General features: G+C 46.1%; 1 protein-coding gene and 1 long non-coding RNA gene across 2 annotated transcripts in view; both read right to left on the reverse strand.

Moving 5' to 3' along the window:
- Positions 1-306: 306 nt before the first annotated feature.
- Positions 307-24,960, reverse strand: part of LOC310659283 — a 40,118-nt gene continuing 15,464 nt past the window's right edge. Inside the window, exon 2 of the long non-coding RNA XR_014502717.1 lies at positions 307-353. This is a non-coding gene — a long non-coding RNA (uncharacterized lncRNA). The remainder of the gene's footprint in view (positions 354-24,960) is intronic.
- LOC310659177 (aldo-keto reductase family 1 member C3-like) lies at positions 11,444-24,894 on the reverse strand. The gene is made up of 9 exons (XM_083402380.1): positions 24,719-24,894; positions 21,195-21,362; positions 19,365-19,481; positions 18,252-18,329; positions 17,890-18,012; positions 15,774-15,883; positions 14,107-14,272; positions 12,620-12,702; positions 11,444-11,921 (listed from the first exon to the last, which is right to left on the reverse strand). The coding sequence occupies exons 1-9, from the start codon at positions 24,803-24,805 to the stop codon at positions 11,879-11,881; spliced, it is 975 nt and encodes a 324-aa protein (XP_083258506.1). The 5' UTR covers positions 24,806-24,894; the 3' UTR covers positions 11,444-11,878.

The raw sequence follows: 24,960 nt of genomic DNA on the forward strand, positions 1-24,960 counted from the left end.
CACAATCTAACTTTAAATTTTTCACTTTAACCCCTTAACAATCAGTTTTTGCTTAATTCTTTATAACATTTCTGCTATGTCCAACTTTTAATCAGTAATTTTCAGCAGAATGTCCCTTGCTACACCAGGAGTTTTCATTTTTGAGTTAGCAGCATTGCTTTCACAGGATAAAAAAATAGCTGTCTTCTTCATCTTCTTCTTCGCGTTCCAATAAAGCAATGCAGAGGCTTATTGCAATCTTCAATCAAGAAACCTCACCTCTCTGTTAGATCAGTAAATGTTGGACATACAAAAAGCAAGCCTAAGAGCTAGCCAGACCTTTTCTTCAGGCTGTAGTATTGAAATGAAAAGCTCTGAAAACAAAATAATAAATGAAACATGTGGAGGAATCTGTTAACCCAACAAAGCTGGGTATTCTGAGTGCCAATGAACACACAAAGGATGTAAGGAAGGAAAGGAGCATACAAATAAGATCCCAAACTGCCTCTGGCTGTGTGCACTTTGCCAGCACATGTAAAACACATTTGATGTGCACGACATTCCCCAAAGAATCCTGGGAACTGAGATTTGTTAAAGATGCTGGGAATGGTAGCTTTGTGAGGGGTAAACTACAGTTCCCAGAATTCTTTTGGAGGGGTCATATACTTTAAAAGTGCTCCAGATCATAGCATCATAGAAATGTGGACTTGGAAGGAACTGTGAGGATCATCTATTTCAACCCCTTGCAATGCAGGAATCTTTTGCCCAATGTGGGGCTCAAACTCACAATGCTGAGATTAGAGCCTCATGCTGTACCAACTGAGCTGCCCCTCGGTGTGTTTGTTTACACAGTCATCTTCTGGTTTGGAGTAAACAGCATCAGAATGCAATGCACCATAAGAAATGTCAGGATGGATAAAGGATGTGGAATGTGGTGCCGTGTGCACAACGCTCAGCCTGAATGCAGATTAAAAGGAAGCGTGTCCACAGCCTCAGCCTTTACTGGAGGGGCTGACTGGGAGACAGCAAGTAGCAGCAAATGATTTCAGCAAGGACGTTTTGAATATTGTTACAAATTCCAGAGGACAGAATGCATGCGTATAACATGGTCAGAAATCATTTCAGGTCATGGTGGCAGACAATCAAACCCAGTTCTCTTTCCTCCTCACAGCCAGCAGAGGACCTCAGAGCCAGCAATGGTCATTCCTGCCCACCCCTTCCTCAGAAGTGGAAGCAGTGACTTTGTAATTTAGAAGTTTCCCTTCATGTCCTCCTTCCCACAGACATCTGGTTGGCCACTGGGAAAACAAGTTGCTGGACTAGATGGGCCACTGGCCTGATTCCGCAGGCTCTTCTTATTTTCTGAAGTTATTTCAAATAATCTTGGCAATAAATCTCAGGCTATGCAGCTGCTTCTTTTTATGAAAGTAAATCCTCCCCACCTTGTGCTATTTTCAATATACGACTCACCCCCTTGTAACTGCTGTTTGACACATTAGGGAGAACTAGGGATGGAGGCCCCTTCATGGATCACTGCCTTGCCGTGGCGAAGGGGCTTGAATAACTCAGAGAAGCTATGAGCTATGCCGTGCAGGGCCACCCAAGATGGACAGGTCATAGTGGAGAGTTTTGACCAAACGTGATCCACCTGGAGCAGGAATCGGCAAGCCACTCCAGTATCCCTGCCAAGAAAACTCCATGGAGAAAGACAACAGGCATATAAAAGATATGACATTGGAAGATGAGTCCCTCAGGTTGGTAGGCGTCCAACATGCTGCTGAGGAAGAGCGGAGGACAAGTACAAGTAGATTTAGAGCTGATGAAGCGGCTGGGCCAAAGCCGAAAGGTCGCTTAGTTGCGGATATGCCTGGAAGCGAAAGGAAAGTCCAATGCTGTAAAGAACAATATTGCATAGGAACCTGGAATGTAAGAACCATGAACCTGGGTGTAATGGTTCTAGGGATTGCTTGTGCGTAAGTTGCCTTTACTCATGGCTAGGTTGCATGGTTGAACCCTTTCTGTCAGGACAGCCTCAATTCCGTGGCTGCCTCAGTCGCTGGCAGAATCCGTCAGTGGGCGTTTCTTAAACCGCTTCCAACATAGAAGCTGTTTGACGCCCAGTCTCCTCCCCCGTTGCCTGCGTGAAAGCTTTCTGCGCAAGGTGGGTGTGGGCAATGCAGTACTCGTGCCCTCTCCGCTGTTCTCCTGCGAAGAGTCTTGGAGCCACCTCTCCAATTCCTCTATCTCCTCGCCTTCTCCACTGGTGTTACGCTGATTACCTTCCCCAGTGGATGGGCTATCCCTCCTCCTACTCGGACCCTCTCCACCATCGTCCGGGAGCCTCCTCTCCGCCTCCCGCTTTGATGGCAGTTCCCTGACATCCACCTCCCCCCCAGGATCCCCCCACCCCCGGCCTGACCTTCTGACATAACCTCGTCTCTATCTTCGGCCGACGATGTGGGGAATCCCCTGAAGGAGCTGTCATCATCCTCCGAGGATTCAAAACCTGCTTCCCACCCACCCTGATACCTTCCTGTGGGGTGAGTCTCCCAGTTTGCTTCTTCTTCCTCGGACACCTCCCCTCCCTCCTCTTCGGAGGCAGGAAAACCGACGAAGTACTCTTCGTCGTCTGTGGTGCCAAACTCCTCCTCCCAGAATCTCATTAGTGGTTTTGGTTTCCTCGGGAACAGGTTGTGGAATTCTTCCACTAGATACCCGTCCTCGACCGCCTCAGCAGGGACCCACGTGTTTTCTGACTCGGGTTCTCCTTCCCAAGCTACCAAGTACTCCACCTGGCGCCCTCGCCACCTTGAATCGAGTATTTCCGTAGCTTGGTCATGGTGTTCCCTCTCCTCTACCTGCGGGTGGGTGGTGACTCTTCCCTCCTGCTCTGGAAACTCCCCCCCCCGTACGGTGAGAGTAGGGACCTATGGAACACCGGATGTATCTTCAGGCTGTTAGGCAGTTTGAGCTTGAATGCCACCGGGTTCACCTGCTGTGTTACCTCAAAAGGTCCCAGCCTCCTTGGCTGCAACTTCTTGCACCCTCACTTTAGGGGTAACCCCTGGGTTGACAACCACACCCAGTCTCCCACCCGTATGGCTTCCCCCTCCCAACGGTGCTTGTCGGCTTGTCTCTTGTAAACTTCCTTGGCCCGCTCCAAATTCCACCTGAGTTGCTGGTGCAAGGCCTCCATTTCTTCCACAAACTGCTCTGCCGCAGGTACACTCCACCCTTCCTCCCCCCTCCCCGGGAAGGCCCTGGGGTGACACCCATAATTGGCCATGAACGGGCTCATTCCCGTGGATACATGTTCAGCGTTGTTATACGCAAACTCAGCCAGCGCTAACTTCTCTACCCAATCGTTCTGTCTCTCGCCGACGTAGCAGCGTAAGTATTGCTGGAGTATCCCGTTTGCTCTTTCTGCTTGCCCGTTGGTTTCCGGGTGTCGCGCCGTCGAGAACCCCACCTCGACTTGCAACAAGCTCATGAGCTTCCTCCAGAACCGGGAAGTAAATTGTTTCCCGCGATCTGAGATGACTCTCGAGGGAACCCCATGCAGTCTGAAGACGTGCTCCACAAACAACCTGGCTGTTACCGCATGTGAGCAAGCGATGAAATGGCACATCTTTGTCAGTAGATCGACTACCACCATGACTGCTGTTTTCCCCCTCGACTTGGGCAAATCTGTCATAAAATCAATGGACACCACCTCCCAGGGTTTTCCCGGCGTGGGTAAGGGTTCCAGTAACCCTGCAGGAGCCGCCCTCTCCCCCTTGGCCCTTTGGCAGCGGTTGCACCCCCGTACATATTCTTGTACGTCTTCCCTTACCCTTGGCCACCAGAATTGCCTGGTGACAAGTAGCATGGTCTTGTGTTGCCCAAAGTGGCCCGCCGTGGGGTTGTCGTGGAGTTGCTTGAGTACCCTTCCCCTCAGGGTCCCCCCTGGTACATACAGTGCCCCCTTGTAGTACAACAACCCTTCCTTTTCCTCAAACCCTCCATGGCTTTCCCTTCCTTCTCGGAGTTCTCTGATTTTAGTTTGAGCGAACTCGTCATTTCTAGTAAGCTCCCCCAGTTCTCGTTTCCCAACCAACGCTCCCCCATACACCCATCGGTCCTCGGATATTACGTGTCGTATCTCCGGCGGTCCCTCTCCTTCCATGTACTCCGGCTTCCGGGAGAGCGCATCTGCTCTCACGTTTTCTTCTCCCGGAATGTATCGGATCTCGAAGGAAAACTTGGAGAACTCCTGTGCCCATCGAATTTGTCTCTGGTTGAGCACTCGTGCAGTTCTCCAGTATTCTAGGTTCTTGTGATCAGTGCAAACCTGAATCTTGTGTTGCGCCCCTATTAACAGATGTCTCCATCGGCGAAACGCCGCATAGATCGCAAGCAGTTCACGGTCATACACGGTATAGTTCTGCTCCGACTTGCTCAGCTTCCTCGAGAAAAAGGCACACGGTCTCCAGCCCCCTTCGGCTCCTGCCTGCAAAAGAAGTACCGCCCCAATGGCTCGGTCGGACGCATCGGTTTCCAACCTCATGGGCTTCTTCAGGTCAACATGCAGGAGCTGCTCCTCCGAGGCGAATGCTTTCTTCAGTCTTTCAAAGGATTGCTGGGCACTTTCTGTCCAAGCGAACTTCTTCTTGCTGCTGAGACAATCTGTGATGGGTGCTGTCAAGTGGGCGAAGTTCTTGATGAACTTCCTGTAGAAGTTGCTGAACCCTAGGAACCTCTGCACATCCTTCCGGGTCTTGGGTGCCTTCCACTCCAACACCGCCTGCACCTTGCTCGGGTCCATAGCTAGGCCCTTGTCAGACAACCTGTACCCCAAAAATTCGACTTCTTTGGCGTGGAATTGGCATTTTTCCAGCTTGACCCACAGCTGGTGCTTATGCAGTCTTTTTAGCACTTCCCTGATGTCTCTGACATGTTGCTCCTCATTGTCCGAATAGATTAAGATGTCGTCCAAAAAGGCTACGCAGTTCTTGTACAGCAGGGGCCCCAACATGTGGTGCATGAAAGCTTGAAAGCAGGCGGAGCCTGATTGTAATCCGAAGGGCATGACTAAGTACTCAAACGCCCCAGGGGGGTGAACATGGTGGTTTTCCATTCGTCCCCCTCGCATATTCTAATAAGATTGTACGCTCCCCGGAGATCCAACTTAGTAAAAAAAAATTCCCGCCTCACCTGTGTTAAAATGTCATCAATCCTCGGCATTGGGAAGGTCACCGGTTCTGAAACCATATTCAAGGCCCTATAGTCTACGACCAATCTGGGCTGGTTAGTCTCCTTTTTGTCCACAAAGAACACCGGGCTGCCCCCCACTGCCTTTGATTCCCTTATGAACCCTCTCTTCAGATTCTTGTCGATAAACTGCCTCAACTCCTGCATCTCCCTGTCAGACATGGCATACAGCTTACCCATTGGTAGTTGAGCCCCTGGGAGCAAGTTGATCTGGCAGTCAAAGGGCCGATGAGGGGGTAGTTTGTCTGCCTCTTTCTCGCTGAAGACTTCCCTTAGGTCAGCATATTGTCTTGGCACTTCCCCTTTTGTTCCCACTGCCAGCCCAGCCACCCTGGCCACAGTCATTTTTGGGGTCCCCCCCCAGACAGTGCTCCAAACAGTAAGTTGATCCAAAGGTGACTGACTGCTGATGCCATGACACTACTGGATCATGCAGTGCTAGCCAGCTCATTCCCAATATTATTGGAGGTCCTGCCAGTGTGGCCACATGAAAGGCGATGGTTTCAGTGTGCCTGGAAACCCTCATTCGCACTGGAGGGGTCTGGTGTGTCACCCCCCCCCCAGAAGTTCCCTCCCATCTATGGTGGTCACTTGAAAGCGAAAATCCAAAGGTAGTAGGTGGAGTTGGTGCTCCAGGGCAAAGTCCCTGCTGAAGAAATTACAGGAGCTGCCTGAATCCAGCAACCCCTCAACCTTGACAGGGTGCCCATTCGGGAGTTCTAGCACCACTTCTACAGCTATAGCTGCTCTGGGGTGTTCAGGCTGGGGCGCTTTTATTGCTTGCTTGCCTGGCTGCTTGCCCTCTTGACTGGCAGCCAGGCACTTTCATTTCCCTGCGCCTGTTCTTGCTCCTCCTCCTCCTCCTCGCTGGCAGCAGCCCCCACATCCCTTGCCATGCCTTCTTTTGAGGGCAGACCTTGGCAAAGTGTCCTGGCTGTTGGCAGAGAAAACATTTCTTGGTCGTCTTCCAATCTTTCCCCTCCCTTTTGCGACCTTCACTGGACTTTGAAACCCCGCTGGTGCGAGCACCGTCCACCTCCATTGGCTCAGGAGCTTGGGAAAGTTGCCTTGGTATTTCAGGAATGCTGTAGTCAAGGCAACGTTCCCCCTTTCCCTTGCGCTTCTCCTGAGTGCGCGCTTCCTGTCGTACTCCAATTGCAAGCACAGCCTTGGTCAGCTGATCCATGGACTGCGGGCGGGGGGCCCTGGACAGTTCGTCCTTCACAGAAGGAGATAATCCCTCCTTGAATAGCATTTGCACTGGTTCCGAGTCCAAACTCCATCCAAGCCGGTGGATCATCATGGCAAAACGTGACCAGTATTCTCTAACTGATTGGTTCCCCTGCTTGCACCCCATCAACTCCCGCTGAGTCACACTTTGTGCCACTTCACTTGAATACATCGCGTCCATGGCCTGGAAGAATTTCTTAAGGTCCTTCAGGGCCGTATTCTGCGTTACCATGAGGGGCCTAATCCATTCACGTGCCCCTCCCTGGAGATGCCCCACCACATAGGCTACCCATTCTCCATCATTCTCAAAGTCATTATGCTGCAGTTCCAAGGCATACTCTGTTTCCGTTCGGAACACATTATAGTCTTGGGGGTCCCCCCCAAACTTCTGTACTAGCCCGGCACTTTCCTTGCGATGGGGGTGGGTCTGACCTGTGCATCCTGAGCCCGCCTTTCATCCAGCCGCACCATTAGGAGAGCCACATGCTGTTCCAAGTCTCGGTTTCTCTCCACCAGACTTGGCCCTCCAGCTGCTTGCTCCTCCTGACCTCCGGCTCCCCTGGTAAGGCTCATGTTGTCGCTCCTCCGAAGCTGCGCACAAGCAACGTAAGGGACTGACGGATTGCTGTAATGGTTCTAGGGATTGCTTGTGCGTAAGTTGCCTTTACTCATGGCTAGGTTGCATGGTTGAACCCTTTCTGTCAGGACAGCCTCAATTCCGTGGCTGCCTCAGTCGCTGGCAGAATCCGTCAGTGGGCGTTTCTTAAACCGCTTCCAACATAGAAGCTGTTTGACGCCCAGTCTCCTCCCCCGTTGCCTGCGTGAAAGCTTTCTGCGCAAGGTGGGTGTGGGCAATGCAGTACTCGTGCCCTCTCCGCTGGTCTCCTGCAAAGAGTCCTGGAGCCACCACTCCGATTCCTCTATCTCCTCCCCTTCTCCACTGGTGTTACGCTGATTACCTTCCCCAGCGGATGGGCTATCCCTCCTCCTACTCGGACCCTCTCCACCATCGTCCTGGAGCCTTCTCTCCGCCTCCCGCTTCGATGGCAGCTCCCTGACACTGGGTAAGTTGGATGTGGTCAAAAATGAGATGGCAAGAATAAATATTGACATCCTTGGCATCAGTGAACTAAAATGGACAGGAATGGGTGAATTCAGTTTGGATGACCATCATATCTACTGCTGTGGGCAAGAATCCCATAAAAGAAATGGAGTGGCCCTCATAGTCAACAAAAGAGTGGCGAAAGCTGTACTGGGATGCAATCTCAAAAATGATAGAATGATCTCGATACGAATCCAAGGCAGACCTTTTAACATCACAGTAATCCAAGTTTATGCACCAACTACTGGTGCTGAAGAAACTGAAATTGACCAATTATATGAAGACTTACAACACCTTATAGAAATGACACCAAAGAAGGATGTTCTTCTCATTATAGGGGATTGGAATGCTAAAATAGGGAATCAAGAGATAAAAGGAACAACTGGCAAGTTTGGCCTTGGAGTTCAAAACGAAGCAGGTCAAAGGCTAATAGAGTTCTGTCAAGAGAACAAGCTGCTCATCACAAACACACTTTTCCAACAACACAAGAGACGACTCTACACATGGACATCACCAGATGGGCAACATCGAAATCAGATTGATTATATTCTCTGCAGCCAAAGATGAGAAACTCTATACAGTCAGCAAAAACAAGACCTGGAGCTGACTGTGGCTCAGACCACCGGCTTCTTATAGCAAAATTGAAGCTTAAACTGAAGAAAGTAGGAAAAACCACTGGGCCGGTAAGATACAATCTAAATCAAATCCCTTATGAATACACAGTGGAAGTGAGGAACAGGTTTAAGGATTTAGATTTGGTGGACAGAGTGCCTGAAGAACTATGGGTGGAGGCTCGCAACATTATACAGGAAGCAGCAACGAAAACCATCCCAATGAAAAGGAAATGCAAGAAAGCAAAGGGGCTGTCCAACGAGGCCTTACAAATAGCGGGGGAGAGAAGGCAAGCAAAATGCGAGGGAGATAGTGAAAGATACAGGAAATTGAATGCAGATTTCCAAAGAATAGCAAGGAGAGACAAGAAGGCCTTCTTAAACGAGCAGTGCAAAGAAATAGAGAAAAACAACAGAATGGGAAGAACCAGAGATCTGTTCAAGAAAATTGGAGATATGAAAGGAACATTTTGTGCAAAGATTACCATAATAAAGGACAAAAGTGGTAAGGACCTAACAGAAGCAGAAGACATCAAGAAGAGGTGGCAAGAATACACAGAGGAATTATACCAGAAAGATATGGATGGCTCGTACACCCCAGGTAGTGTGGTTGCTGACCTTGAGCCAGACATCCTGAAGAGTGAAGTCAAATGCGCCTTAGAAAGCACTGCTAATAACAAGGCCAGTGGAAGTGATGGGGCCGACAATACCATCTCTCCGACCCACACGGGGTAATTAAGAGGCTGTTATGGGAGTAGGCAGCCTCCCTTGTTGCCCCAAGGAAATGGGGAACACTGCCCTTGCCTGCTGTGCCCATAAATCACCCCCTAAATCGAAAGAAGGGGGTGAGGGCCCTAGGCAGAATGCCCCCGTGTGGACCTCGGCTCTCCTGGACGCTGTCTCTGATCGCACACAAGCTGCAGCAATTTGGAATAATTAATTACAAAAGAAGCAAATGCACATATTTCAAGTGAAGAAGGGGAGTGAAGTCTGCTAATTTAAGTGACCTCTGCGAAAGAAGACGACGGGTTGGAGAAACAGGAATATTTTATGATGAAGATACATCAAAGGCTGGGTATGTTGACAACGGGACTGAATGGGGGGGGAACCTTTTTTACTTTCCTTCTATGTGATTTACAAGAACCCCTCCTCATTAGAATCGTCGGTTGAACTGACCCAAGCAGCATGATTAAGGTCTGTGTGGAGATAAACTTTAACCAAAAGTATGCTTTATGGAGATCGAGAAGCAATAAGAGCTTTTGGAATGGCGCAGTAATTAATTCGGAGTCGCCATCTTGCCGAAGGATTTATAGCAGGGAGGAAGAACGGACTTGTTTTCAGACTGCATTCCTGGTGAATCTCCTCAGAGGTTTTGAGAAAGGAGGCAGATTGGTGAAGATTAATGACGCTAAGACTGTTTTGATGTATGGAAGTGATGTTATATGGAAAACATCTGGATATGGCTACTGGATAAAAAAAATAATATCCACGCAGGATCACAAAATGTTCTAACCAGCTTGTGGAGACTATCAGAGGTCACAAAGAGAAAGGAAAAATATATGAAAATAACAACAAGAGATGTGGAAAAACAATAAGAAAGGACTGGATAGTACTGTGAACATCATAAGGTTAGATTTGTGGACATTAAAACAGCAGTAAGAAGCAAAAAGTTGATTGGATCCCCTTCGGAACTTGAAATATGGGTACCCCCAACAAAAATTTAAAATTCGGCTGTTTAATTTGGAAATTATGTAATTTGGTTTGATTTGATGTGATTGGTCGGTTAATAGAAAATTATTCTTAAAAAAGGAAGTGATGGTATTCCAGCTGAACTATTTAAAATTTTAAAACATGATGCTGTTACACTCAATATGCTACACTCAATATGCCAGCAAGTTTGGAAAACTCAGCAGAGTCCAGAGGATTGGAGAAGATCAGTCTACATCCCAATCCCAAAGAAGGGCAGTGCCAAAGAATGCTCCAACTACCGCACAATTGCACTCATTTCACACGCTACCAAGCTTATGCTTAAAATTCTACAAGGAAGGCTCAAGCAGTATGTGGACCGAGAACTCCCAGAAGTGCAAGCTGGATTTAGAAGAGGCACAGGAACCAGAGACCAAATTGCAAACATGCGCTGGATTATGGAGAAAGCTAGAGAGTTCCAGAAAGACATCTACTTCTGCTTCATTGACAATGCAAAAGCCTTTGACTGTGTCAACCACCGCAAACTATGGCAAGTTCTTAAAGAAATGGGAGTGCCTGATCACCTCATCTGTCTCCTGAGAAATCTCTATGTGGGATAAGAAGCAACAGTTAGAACTGGATATGGAACAACTGCTTGGTTCAAAATTGGGAAAGGAGTACGACAAGGCTGTATATTGTCTCCCTACTTATTTAACCTATATGCAGAATTCATCATGCGAAAGGCTGGGCTGGATGAATCCCTAGCCAGAATTAAGATTGCCGGAAGAAATATTAGATATGCAGATGACACAACCTTGATGGCAGAAAGTGAGGAGGAATTAAAGAACCTTTTAATGAGGGTGAAAGCGGAGAATGCAAAATATGGTCTGAAACTCAACATCAAAAAAATGAAGATCATGGCCACTGGTCCCATTACCTCCTGGCAAATAGAAGGGGAAGAAATGGAGGCAGTGAGAGATTTTACTTTCTTGGGCTCCATGATCACTGCAGATGGTGACAGCAGCCACGAAATTAAAAGATGCCTGCTTCTTGGGAGAAAAGCAATGACAAACCTGGATAGCATCTTAAAAAGCAGAGACATCACCTTGCCAAAAAAGGTCCGTATAGTCAAAGCTATGGTTTTTCCAGTAGTGATGAATGGAAGTGAGAGCTGGACCATAAAGAAGGCTGATCGCTGAAGAATTGATGCTTTTGAATTATGGTGCTGGAGGAGACTCTTGAGAGTCCCATGGACTGCAAGAAGATCAAACCTCTCCATTCTTAAGGAAATCAGCCCTGAGTGCTCACTGGAAGGACAGGTCTTGAAGCTGAGACTCCAATACTTTGGCCACCTCATGAGAAGAGAAGTCTCCCTGGAAAAGACCCTGATGCTGGGAAAGATGGAGGGCACAAGGAGAAGGGGACGACAGAGGACGAGATGGTTGGATAGTGTTCTCGAAGCTACCAGCATGAGTTTGACCAAACTGCGGGATGCAGTGGAAGACAGGAGTGCCTGGCATGCTCTGGCCCATGGGGTCATGAAGAGTTGGACACTACTAAACAACAACAAGGGGTGGAGGAGGAGTTAAATTTTGTTCACATTTTAATGTGAAACTACACAGCTCACACTTCTTGAACCAATATACAAATCAAAATGCAATTATCATGAGAAAGTGGCAATTCTCTGAATTTTGTGAGGCAGTTGTTCAGGTACAGAACCATTACAAAAATACATATAGTGGGGTAAAGCATGCATTAAAGAGCATATATTAGTAACACGATGCAAACATGCTTTATTTTAGCCAAAAGTGCAAAGAAAAATGAGTATGGTAGGAGAAATCTGCAATGATGAATTTTCAAGAGATTTTCTTTCCATCCTAAACTGATACGGAGATTTCAGGAACTGAAGAGTGGAAAATGAGATGCTGGGAGCAACTGATATTCACAGATTTGCCCAGTGTTTTCCATGGAAAAGGACCCAGGTTCAGAAGGGGATAAACTGGAGATGGGAGACGAGTCCTTATTCCACATCTGGTGGGTAATACTGTGGGTGATCAGCAAATCTGAAACAAAAGAAAAGAGAGTAAACACTCAGGGTGTGGAAGATGTACAAGCAACGAAAATTGATCTGTTGCCAGCCATTGCCTCATGAGACCATTTCACACAGTGCATTGTAAGCTCCCTGAGTTTGCCATCAAATGCCCACCCTGCTGAATATCTGGGAGGCTGAAAGTCAAAATGGTCCGCCATTTGCAATATCAGGATGATCATATGTCCGTCTTCTCACTAGAGAAAATAACCCCTAGATGATGAACACAGCCCTGGTTGCTGATCAAAGTGGTACAAAAGGGTTGGGTCAAAGGTCTCCCTCCTCTTCCCCAGCGTCTTTTTGAGACTTTCAGGTAGGGGCAGAAGGACAAATGCTGTTTTGGGAGTCCCTTACTGGCAGTAATGCACGAGGCAGCCATCTCTCCCCCATCAAATGCTCCTGGGAATGTCTGCACATCATTGTATGGCATTGGTCTCAAGGGTATTTGGAAGCCTGGTTTCAAAGCACAGAGCAACTGTCGGGGGATGTCAGGGAACTGCCATCAGCTCAGAGGCGAGAGGTGGAAGGGCAGTTGTGTTATAGGGAACCTCCGGAAATCTGGCGAATCTAGAGATGGATGCTAGATCTCTTCTTCCTTTTGCTCTCACAGTATGAATTCTTGCATGATGCACTTTTATGTATTCATATGCATACTATTTAAATATGACTTACGCTTCCGCTTTTATATAGCTCATGTTATTGTGAAGGCCATCAATGGATTTCATATCCTCCTCAGACAGCTGGAAAGTAAATGCCTGTGAGGAGGAGAAAAAAATAATACTGAGGTGGTATTTAATCATGTCTTCTTTTTGCACCTCAGAGCTGTGCACTTTTTTCCAGCAACAGAGAAACCAAAGCGAATTTTGCTACCACCTTCCAAAGTTGAATTCCTTCATTCAACAGCTTCAGCCCAGATGTCCTCCCACTGAGGGAATTTTATATGCATAGTAATGTAGGTTTGCAATAGAACAGGAGTGGGGAAACGGTGGCCCCCCAGATGTGGATGGACTCCAACTCCCCATCAGTCTCAGCCATCATGTCCAATGGTCAGGAATGAGGGAGGTCATACTCCAGCAAATATAGTTGAGTACTTCTTCAGTACTCACAGCTGTGCCTTCCTGATAGCACCCACCCTGTGGAATGTCCTCCCATCAGATGTGAAGGAACTACTATCTGACTACCAGCTCCATCTGGGATGCAGGCTGAAACCCTACCTGCCTGCAGACTGTCTCGCCAGAGTGGTGCATGCTCTAGTTATTTCCCACTTGGACTACTGCAAAAGGGCTACCTTTGGAGGTGATCCTGAAGCTAAAACAAATCCAGAATGCGGCAGCTAGACTGGTGACTGGGAGTGGCCGCCGAGACCATATAACATCGGTCCTGAAAGGCCCATATTAGCTCCCAGTACATTTCCGAGCAAATTCAAATTGTTGGTGCTGACCTTTAAAACCTTAAATGGCCTCGGCCCAGTATACCTGAAGGAGCATCTCCACACCCATCGTTCAGCCTGGACACTGAGGACCAGCACCAAGGGCCTTCTGGTGGTTCCCTCGCTGCGAAAAGCCAAGTTACAGGGAACCAGGCAGAGTGCCTTCTTGGTAGTGGCACCCACCCTGTGGAATGTCCTCCCATCAGATGTGAAGGAAATAAACAACTATCTGACTTTTAGAAGACATCTGAAGGCAGTCCTGTTTAGGGAAGTTTTTAATGATTGATGTTTTATTGTGCTTTTAACATTCTGTTGGGAGCCGCCCAGAGTAGCTGGGGACACCCCGGCCAGATGGACGGCGTATAAATACATTATTATTATTATTATTATTATTATTATTATTATTATGCAGTGTATAGATAACTACTGAACTTGCTTCCATGCGAGACAGTGACAGCAACCAACTTGGATTGCTTTAAACATTAAACAAATTCATGGTGGATAAGAATACCAGAGGAAGCTAGTCATGATGGTTGCACTCTGACTTCACGGTCTGAGGCAGTGATTCTTCTGAATACCCACTGCTGGAAACTCCTCCAACTTCTTGAGTCCCCAAACCAAGATGCACATCTTCCCTCCCGCATGTGTCATGTGACCTGTGAGATCACAGTGTCCAAATGATGTGCTTTTTCAGTATTGTTTTTAAATGGATTAATATATGCTGCTTTACCTGGATGTCTTCCTCAATTTGCTCTCTGGTGTCAGCCTTCACTAGGACCACCAGGCCGCGCTGCAGTTGGTAGCGAATAGCCACGAGAGCTGGGCTTTTGTTGTACTTCTTGGCGATCGCAACCAACAAAGGGTCTTCAAGCAGGGGAGGAGCATCTGTATTGCACCTGTTGAAGAGCAACAAGGGGAGAAGGTGTGTTTCTGGTGTCAAGATGCACAAATATACATGCACAAATATAGGATGGGGGACACTTGGCTTGACAGCAGTATATATGAAAAGGATCTAGGGGTCTTTGTAGACCACAAGCTTAACATGAGTCACATTGTGATGCAGCAGGAAGAGAAGCTAACGCTATTCTAGGCTGCTTCAGCAGAAGTATAGTGTTCTGATTGAGGGAATAGGGACGCGGGTGGCGCTGTGGGTTAAACCACAGAGCCTAGGCCTTGCCGATGAGAAGGTCGGCAGTTCAAATCCCTGCGACAGGGTGAGCTCCCGTTGCTCGGTCCCTGCTCCTGCCAACCTAGCAGTTCAAAAGCACATCAAAGTGCAAGTAGATAAATAGGTACTGCTCCGGTGGGAAGGTAAATGGCGTTTCCGTGCGCTGCTCTGGTTCGCCAGAAGCGGCTTAGTCATGCTGGCCACATGACCCGGAAGCTGTATGCCGGCTCCCTCGGCCAATAAAGCGAGATGAGCGCCGCAACCCCAGAGTCAGTCACGACTGGACCTAGTGGTCAGGGGTCCCTTTACCTTTTTTATTATGCACTGGTCAGACTTCACCTGGAATACTGTGTCAAGTTCTGTATCCCACAGTTTAATAAGGATATTGACAAGTTTTTAGTATAGTGCTCTTCTCCGAATAAATCACAAGCTCATACTTTGCACGTGGATCATTCTGCAGCCAAAATGGTAGCATCCATGCACAAAAGAGAGGTCTTTTTCTTTGCTGAAGTACAATCAGTATTTTTTTGGGGGGGGGAGTTTGCAAGGTTTCTGAGAATGTCTAAAATGGGAGGGGAAGAGCTCTGTAGATCTCTCTGTGGAATGATTTCGCAAAATGTTTTTTTGCTGGTCCCACTTGTGAAAAATAATCATTAGGGTGGCTTCCAATACAGATGAAAACAACAGAACTCAAAATTCTGAAACATAGGGAACAGGCTATGCAAAAAGAGAACTGCTATAATTATTGAAATGCAAGGCCGGGTGCAGGGCCATTTCATTCCTGCCATTCTACTGCTTAAAGCATCATTAAACATAATATAAATGTGATTTAAAAACAGCGCAAAATTTCAGAAGCAGAAATTATTAAATAGCCCCCTGCCTGCAACATTTAAAAACATACATTCGGGAGAAGTCAAGCAGTCTATCTATATCTATCTATCTATCATCTATCATCTATCTATACACACACACACACACACACACACTTCAGCAATGGGAAGGTTTCTGAGAATGTCTAAAATGGGAGGGGAAGAGCTCTGTAGATCTCTCTGTGGAATGATTTCGCAAAATTTGGAGCCACTACATTAAAGGCCCTGGTGCTGGTATCCACCTCTTTATTAATTGTGGGACCCAGAATGCAGCCTAAAGAGCTGATGTAGATGCTGGGGAATAGTGGGCCTAGGTGGTTGCCTGAGATGGTCCCCAAACATTTTGGCTTCATCTCTTACCATCTTGGGTCCCTTTGGGATCCCAGGACACAATATCCTTCTAGGATGATATCGTTTGACTTGCAGAAGTCCAGCAGCTTGCTTTGGTTCCGATAAGGCTGGCATTCAACCTGCAGATTCAAAATCCCCCAACACAACCCAAAAGTGAGAATTCAGATGAAACAAAAAATACTGTGAAATAAAGGAAAGACAGAAAAGCAGATCAATGCATTTGTTTCTTGAAATATTCAGCTGTTACCTTTCTTAAAGTGTGTTGTGTTTTCTGATGCATCAGAATCTTTAGAGGACCATTCTTGTGTTTGTGGTTTCCATTGCCACACTCCTCATCCGTGAAATGTGTGTTAGCTGAAGATGGGGGACAGGGCTTATTCCCCCTCAGTCTCCTCTCACTCCAGCCCTGTTGAGTCATTATACCCAAAGAAGAAATGTCCTGGGCACACTGTCCTGCCTGCAGTGTCTCTATTTCTGCCCACTCAGTCTCTGAATTTTCTATTTTCAGCAGAAAGATCTGATGGGGGATTTGCGTGGCTTTCCATCAAGCTGAGCAGATGATCTGGGACTCTGCTTTATCAGGGTCTCAATAAACTGAAATTTCCAATCAAATTGAGCAGTGGAGACATCAGAAAATAAAAAAAGGGGAAGAAGGGTGCAAGACTTTTCAAAGAGGGCAGTTGTTGTTGTTGTTGTTGTTTTTATTAAAGATTTCTTAGTTTACGAAAATATGTGCATTGTCTCTTTTTTCAAGTTTCATTTTCTACAGATCAGTTTCATTTATTGTGAGACATTAGTGTTACATACAGTGTGAGGTTGGGAAGAAAAGACAGGGAAAGAGGGGAGTGGGGAGTGGGATGGGGTTGGGTGGCAATGTTTCTATTTAAGGGAGCAGTTTTATCTCATATGTAAGGAAGTATTGGTATAGTTTTCAGTAATCCTCCCTGTGTAAATGGATTTTGTATGTGAAAAGTGTATTTTCTTCAAGTCATCACTGTGGCTCAGCAATGGTGGAAAGTATGGGGGGCATAAGAACTAATTGTCTGGGGTGCCCCCTCTACTGCCATATATGAATTGGATAGCGCATCAAGGTTGGGCAGAGGGTACAGAGAAGCCATGATTTAAGTGGGACTATCTGGACCACTGTCTCTATGGTACTGGGAGATCACGGCTGCACACATCTCATTGTCAGTCTATCACTCCTGCTTAGCTAGCAGGTTGCATGCCTTGGACTAGCCTGCCTTGGTCTCATTGGTTACATGATATACACCAGTGCCCAAGTGAATCAGGGCTGCTTGGGTGCAACAGCTTTGCCCAGATGCCTAACTCAAAGGCCCTTGCCCCCTACTTGAGAACTTCCAGAGTCCCCACAAGAGGCTGTGTGGGCCCTGACTGTTAGGATTCTTGCCCCATGCTTGCAGTCATGGGATTGGTTTTATCACATGACGGTGTATGTTTTCATTCCGCAGTGTGGGAAGTGACGGAGACGGGATGTTTCGTATTACATGTACTGTGTTCTGTGATGTAGGACTATTCTCCTTTGTTTTCTCTCTTTGCTGTTTGATGCTGATGAAGAAGGGGCTGAGTCGGAATGTTCCGAGTGTATGATGTGTTAATAAAGTAGTTTAGCCAAAATGCTGCGCTCCTGAGTTTGTCACGCGAAATGCTAACACTCTGCTGTTCCTAAGCGTGCTGATGCCTCTTGGTATCAGTCGCTGTGATGTTTGGGCTGGAGAAAGCTTTTGAAGCTCCCGAACGCCTGACCAGGAGGGAGAGAACATGCCAGTCGGGCATGTGTCTCTAACGGAGTCCTACTTGCTTGTTGAATGATCCTGACACTGACTGCTTGCAGGCCTCCTTCTACCTGAGATGCTTGTTTCAAACATTATGCACTTCTCCACACTTCTTTTGTCTGAGGATTCAGAAGTCTTTATTACTGGTTCCAGGAATTTAGGGGAGTCTACCCCACAACTGTGACTTGGTCTGCAACCTTATAACCTTAAGCAAGTTTTTTCAGGGAATTGCTGTGTTCATCCAAACAAAGGTCCTCTCACAAAAGAGCTTAAATAAAGAAGCTTTCAACCATGCTTGGAACAAACCCCTTAAAAAAGCAATCACACTTGACCTGGTTTATCACTGGCTTGTATTTCAATCCTGGCTTGTTCAGGATCATTTCCAGCTGCTTACGAGTGAAGCTGGACACTCCGATGGACCTCACCAAGCCGGCATCTTTGCACGCCTCCATTGCCTGGCAAAGAAAACATGACATGTTTGTTGAGTGGTGTTTGTTGAATAGCTGAGGCCACACCCCCTCCAATTAAGATTGGAAGCTCACTCATATACTCCCAAGAGTGTGCAATAATTCACCAGCTCTCATAGGAGCCATTGTGTGAGTCATTGTTCTGGACATGCCTCCTCTGGTGGAAGGCTACTGTGCTCTGTATCTGAAAGACTCAAGGGCTGGATTTGCTAATCCCAGGCACCTACCTCCCATGTCTTCTGAAGATCTACGTTGTCAAAAATCAATTTTTTGTCTTCTCCCATGGGAAATAAATCTGGTCCAGGCTAGAAAAGGAGGGGAAGGGAATGAGTGCATTTCAGGTTCACAAGCAAGTTCATAAGCACCACATTTCACATTCTTGTTTATTCAAGAGGGATAAAGTTTACTTTATCCAGGAAAAAAATACTTATGGTGAAATATTAGGTAACGGTAAAGGTTAAGGACCCCTAGACAGTTAAGTCCAGTCAAAGGTGACTATGGGGTTATGGCGCTCATCTTGCTTCAAGACCAAGATAGCTGGCATTTGTCCTCAGACAGCTTTCCGGGTCATGTGGCCAGCATGACTCAACCTCTTCTGGTGCAACGGAATACCATGACGGAAACCAGAGTGCATGGAAACACCATTTACTTTCCCGCCGCAACGGTACTCATTTATCTACTTGCACTGGTGTGATTTCTAACTGCTAGGTTGGCAGAAGCTGGGGCAGAGCAATGGGAGCTTCTGATCGGCAAGCCCAAGAACTACATCTCCACCAGCATCCCCCTGTTGCAATATTAACTCAGTATTGTCTCTTTTAATGCAGAGGTGGGGAATCAGTGGATCTCCAGGCTTTGCTGGCCTCCAAGTCCCATCAGCTGCAGCCCGCAAGGACAGTGATCAGGGATGACAGGAGTTGCAACTGAGGAACATCTGGAAGGCCACAGGTTCTCCAAATATGCTTTACTTTTTTCTGTGCCCCATAGAACAAACTGTCTTCTCTCTCTGCACAGGTCTGTCTCCCCATCTCTCCAACCCCTTTTTTCTTCCCTCGCTCCCTCGCCAAGTCCTGCTATGCACATGATTTCTTTCTTGTGATGCCCATGTAGTTAATGTCATCAGTATATGCAGATGTTTTATTTAACTGGCATGGTTTCTCCCCCAAATCTGGGAGCGAGCATTCCTTGATTAAGATATGTTCTAGCAGAGAACTGTCAGCATCTCTAGGAAATGACAATTCCCAATGCTCCTTCAGGGAATCAAATATTTTTAGTAGGCTCCTTCCCCCTCCTCCCCCCAATTCAAATATCGTACTCAATACTTGCATTATGACATTATTTACCTTCATAGAACATGGATTGTGCATTAAGAACAGATCCATGTAGTCAAACTGGAGTTTCTTCAGGGATTCTTCTAAGCATTTCCGAACCAGCTCTGGGCGGTGGAAGGTACTCCAAAGCTGTCAAAAATATAAAGAGATTTATATTTTCACAGAGCCACAGAGTTTTTGGGTTTCGGGACAGTTACGCTGTGTCAGATGACTATTCTTGTGTACACATCACAGTATTTTTACCATTTATATTTACCATTTATTTATGAAATTTATATATTGCCCTTCATCAAAAGATCTTGGAGCAGTTCACAAGATAAAAGCACAAGATTAAAGCACAAATAAATCATCATCATCAATCTTTATTATGGTCCAGAGACTCAACAAATCACTACAAAGCAATACATAATTCATACAGCCTACCTCCTGAACCAAAGATGGCATCGTTAGTGGTAGCATCAACTTGAGCTCCGTATCAGTTGATGCGGTTTTTATTATTTTTATCAGTCTTTTATTAGCTTTTATCAGCCGCAATATTTTATCTCATTTGGCAGCTATATATTTACAAAGCATGAGTTAGGGGCTTGAGTTAAAAGTCTTAGAGAAACTCTTGGAAAGTCTCAGAGAAAGCCTTAATTAGCTCCAGCTCAACTAAACCTACCAACTACTTATCAGCAGGAGTGGAGATTAAACACCCTAGCGTGGGAGGACGCCGAGCTTCCTGATTTACAGCAGAAATTAGTAGCGGCTCTATCTCTGGGGAAATGTCTAAGAAAAAGAAGCGACCGGCCTCATCTCCACAAGTAAGCCCACAGCAAAAGAGCAAGCAGAGTAAAATGGACGATTTTGTAAGAGCACAGAACTCAGAACCTACTACATTAGATAGAACTCATTCCCAGATAGGCGGGGATGCTTTAATGGGTGGAGATCACCCAGGGGAGAATGCTGAGATGAGCGCTCATGAACTATCCCATGAATTACTATCTGAGGAGGCACAAATAAATAGTCAAAACAGAAGCAACAATACAGGAATCCCTCCTTCCAATAACCAGCGGCGTAGGAAGCCTCTCGGAGAGATGTGTGGATCAGGCATGCTGCAGGCCCCGCGGTGAGTGCTGCCTGGCATTTTGTCACCCCCGTCAGTGGTGACACCTGGGGCGGTCCGCACCCACTGCACCCCCACTTCCTCCGCCCCTGGCAAAAACATGTTCAAAAAGGCTATAGAATATTAGTGAGCCCAAGGCCTGGTTGAAGAGGAACATATTTGCCTGGCACCTAGAGGTGTATAATGAGCCTTCCTGCAGAGAGCACTCCCCAAATGGGGAGCCATGCAGAAAAGGCCCCGTTCTTGTTTTGCCGCCCTCCGAGCCTCACATGGAGGAGGCACACAAAGAAGAGCCTCAGAGTATGAACACAGAATCTGGGTAGGTTTATATAGGGAGAGGCATTTTGCTCTGATTTTGTTAAATAATGACTGTGAAATATGTAACTGCATCACGATGCAGGCACTATATTCTACCCTTTAAAATAAAAAATAAAAAATGCAGGCACTATATTTTACTGTGGTACCTCGGGTTACAGACACATCAGGTTACAAACACTTCAAGTTACAGACTCTGCTAACCCGGAAGTAGTACCTCGGGTTAAGAACTTTACCTCAGGATGAGAACAAAAATCGTGCACCAGTGGTGCGTTGGCAGCGGGAGGCCCCATTCGCTAAATTGGTACCTCAGGTTAAGAACGGTTCCAGGTTAAGAACGGACCTCCGGAATGAATTAAGTACATAACCAGAGGTACCACAGGTACCACTCTTTTTTTTAAAAAAATGCCAAACTCACTCACTTTTCCAGTGTAGAAAATGTCTTCCCTTTTTATTGTTCCGTCTGCAATCTTCGCACGAATGGCCCGCCCAATGTGCTCCTCTGTCTGGTATACATATGCACTATCAATAAGACGGAAGCCGAATTCTATTGCTATCTTTGTAGCCTCCTCACACTTACTTTTTGGAACCTGCCGGTTGAAAAGGTGAAAAGGTTAGTCAAGGTCTCTGCTTCAGTGGGGAAATTAATATCAGAGGGTACCTGTAAGTAACACTGAGTATCGGTGGACATTTTCAAACTAGACCTGAGTCCCAGGGACTCAGCTAGGCTGGATCTAAACACATTAAATGAAAAGAAAGAAAAAGCGTAAAGAAAAAGCAATTTATGTATACAGTATGTGTTGCATGTGCGATATAACATTGTGCCACCAGATGGCGAAATGGAGTCTTGTTTTTCTCTACCTGTTTTACCTGTTTAAATTTACAGCACTTTATACTGAAACGCTTCTTTGATGTGTCTAGATCCATCCCTGCTGATGCCTGGGTCCTCTCGTGGGATCTCTTTCATGAGGCAAGGTGGTACTGACCAGCAATGACAACAGGGCTCCAATCAAAGTTGCAAGGTGGTGAGTTGCCATTTTAGTTTCTCACAATCCCTCCACCAGAACAGACCAAGGCACTATGGAAAATTAAAACGGGTGCTCCCAGATAGCTGCCAGGTGGGAAACAGGATGAAATCTTGTCTTGTGTTCGTGATATGTGTTAGAATTCCTGCTCCATGATTGCATTCATGGGATTGTTGTCTATCACATGACGGTATATGTTTTGACTCCACAGAGTGGGAAGTGACGGAGACAGGATGTTTGTGTTACTGTGTTCCATGAAGTGGGACTATTGTCCTTTGTCCTTTTTCTCTTTGCTGTCTGATGCTAGAGAGAGAGAGAGCCATGTTGCAGTGCTCCGTGTGTGTTTATATGTAAATAAAGTGGATTAGCCAAAATGTTGAGTTGCTGAGGTCTGTTACTCAAGTTGCGCAAACTCTGTGGATCCCTAAGTGTGCCGGTGTTGGTTGGCATCGGTCGCTGTGATGTTCAGGCAGAAGAAAGCTTTTGAAGCTCCCAAATGATCGACCAGGAGGGAGGGAACATGCCTGTCGAGTGTAGGCTGAGCTGCTGACAGTATGCACATGTATGGGAAATAGCAATTTCTGAGTGCTTGACCCAAACATGCCAGATTTTTTTATGCATTTATTAATGGTCAGGCAACGAGAGACACTTTTTAGGACTTTCAAGATCACATCAATAAGTCAGCAGAGTCATTGCAACACCCTATAACACATGTATCTCTATGGAGAATACTAATTAATTAGTGAACCTTCGGATCTTGAAATATGGGTCCCCCCAACAAAATTTAAAATTCGGCTTTGTAATTCAGAATTTATGTGATGTGATTTAATTTGATTTGATTGGCTGGTTAATAATTTTTTTTTAATAAAAAATAATAATTAGTGAACCTATTATGTATGCACAGTACCTTACCGTTTCATAGCTGACAATACAATAAAATGTACTCCATGTTTTGGTTTGGCTTTTATGTTATATTGATGGTGTTACTGTTATAATACACACACACACAAACACACACACACACTATTGTGAAAAAATGAAATATTTAATGGTGTGTGAAAAAATTTGATGTGAGTGGGGTTTTGGCTCTATGCCTGAATTCCTTCTAACTCTGGATACAAGAAGCAACCAATTACTGGAATAGGTATGCAAGTCTCTTGGCAATGGCCCCTTAAGTATGGAATGTTAAGGAAATAAATGAAGCAGCTCTGTGCCAGAGGGAAAATGGGTGGGTAGTTAGAAAGACAAAAACTAGGGTGTGTGAGAGAGAGAGAGATCCAGGAGTTGGAAGCAGAAAGCAGGCTGGGCAGCTGAGAGATGGAGCCAAGCCTGATTTCTGCTGGAATCCAAGGCTATGGCCTTGGGAGAAGCAAGTCAATGATGTGAACCCCTCCATCCTCCTTGTTGGCATCTGTCTGTCTCAAGACACAATGCAGTGTGCCTCCAGGGGAAAGTCAAGCTGCTGTGTTAGCAGCACCAAAGTGACTTCCCTGGGGTGCAAGCCTGGGCAATGGGTATAGAGGTCCTGGGCTGCCAAGATGAAAAGGCTCCCCTCTCATCCTTGCTGATGTGATCCAAAGGAACACAGACTAATACATTTGGCACCAGCTTGGCTGCAGGTGTTGCCAGAAGGAGGCATGCAATGCACCACCCAACCGTCTTAGGAACTCCAGCCCAGATTTGTGTAGCGTTTACTCCTTTTCTTCTCCTGAAGATATCCCACAAGGCAGCGGAGGTTCAAAAGCAGAGTTTTCCTTCTCCTAGATAGGCTACCTCCCTAGCTGGATGAGCCCCATCTGCCCCTCATTTCCCTCTACGGCCCATACAGAAACCGCCTTCTTGACTGTTGGATCCATTAGTAATCTCATCTGTTCAATCAGCCAAAGTCTCTCTTCACATGCAGGATTGAAAATGAGCAATCAATTAACTTAATTGAGCCAGCATGGTGTAGTGGTTAAGAGCGGTGGATTCGTAATCTGGGGAACCAGGTTCGCTTCCCTGCTCCTCCACATGCAGCTGCTGGGTGACCTTGGGCCAGTCACACTTCTTTGAAGTCTCTCAGCCCCACTCACCTCACAGAGTGTTTGTTGAGGGGGAGGAAGGGAAAAGGAGAATGTTAGCCGCTTTGAGACTCCTTTGGGTAGTGATATAGCAGGATATCAAATCCAAACTCCTCCTCCTCGTCTTGCCAGTTATTTTGGTTCAAACAGTGGAACAAAGTTTGTAGAATGCTCTTTTTAAAAATTGGTTAAAATGTTTGTGAAATTGGAGAAATATCGAAGAAAGGATTGAGAAAGTCTCTTCGTCAGCAAGTATCTCTTTGTATAAAATGGATTCCACCCCTCGCTTTATATGTGAATGGAGCAGACATATGAATGGGAAAAATGGGAAAAGGAAAATTGCTTTGAAAAACTGGGTGGTAACTTTTATTTGGAAAATTCATGATATTCCTAGAAATTAATTTAATTACAAAACAAGAATCGACACCGATCCCTTCATTTGCATTGCTGGTGATATGGACCAAATTAAGATGGTTTGGATAAAGAATTGATTCTATATTTATTGTTAGTGTCCAGAATAGCTGGCTAATGCCTGGTAATTTTGGATAATATTGTTACTCCCAACAAAACTATGGTAATAGTGGGCACTTATAGTTCTATAGAAATATTTTTGAAAATATCACTAGAAATTTTGCACTGGGGACTTTGAATCCTGCAGCAACTCACACTGGAAACTGTTTCTCAGCTACAAACCATTCTTGGCTGCTGTGACCCAAGAAATTCTCATGCACAATTGGCTTCACAGATCAGGTGAGGTATCTCGTGCTGTGCTTTGCAATGTATGAAGCACTCAGCAGCTGGCAGGCATTTTGCTCTTCAAAAACAAGTTACAACAATCTGAGAGTTAAATGTGTTACTTACAGTGTCCGAGGTATATGTTCCAAACCCCAATACGGGGATTTTGTTCCCATCATTCATTGTAATGCCACGGTCTTTGCTGAGTGCCATTTTCTGCTTCTGTGCTTGTTCAGTTCTTGGCTGCAGGCTGAAACTGATCGACACTCTTGTGGCAAAAGGGAAAACTTGAGTGAGAAAAATGAAGTTTGTGTTTCCAATAAAATGACTTCTGTTGGCACGATAGGAGGGGAGTGCTTAAATACTCT

Source organism: Podarcis tiliguerta (genome assembly GCF_965153285.1).
Source record: "Podarcis tiliguerta genome assembly, chromosome: 10".
Classification (NCBI taxonomy): domain Eukaryota; kingdom Metazoa; phylum Chordata; class Lepidosauria; order Squamata; family Lacertidae; genus Podarcis; species Podarcis tiliguerta.

Excerpts from the sequence above, each read along its gene's own strand:
- LOC310659177 (XM_083402380.1), bottom strand. The coding sequence starts at position 24,805 with ATGGCACTCAGCAAAGACCGTGGCATTACAATGAATGATGGGAACAAA. Across the intron at positions 19,482-21,194 it reads ACATTTTCTACACTGGAAAA|CTTTGGAGTACCTTCCACCG; the intron begins GTGAGTGAGTTT and ends TATTTTTGACAG. Across the intron at positions 15,884-17,889 it reads ACAAGCCAGTGATAAACCAG|GTTGAATGCCAGCCTTATCG; the intron begins GTCAAGTGTGAT and ends TTGAATCTGCAG.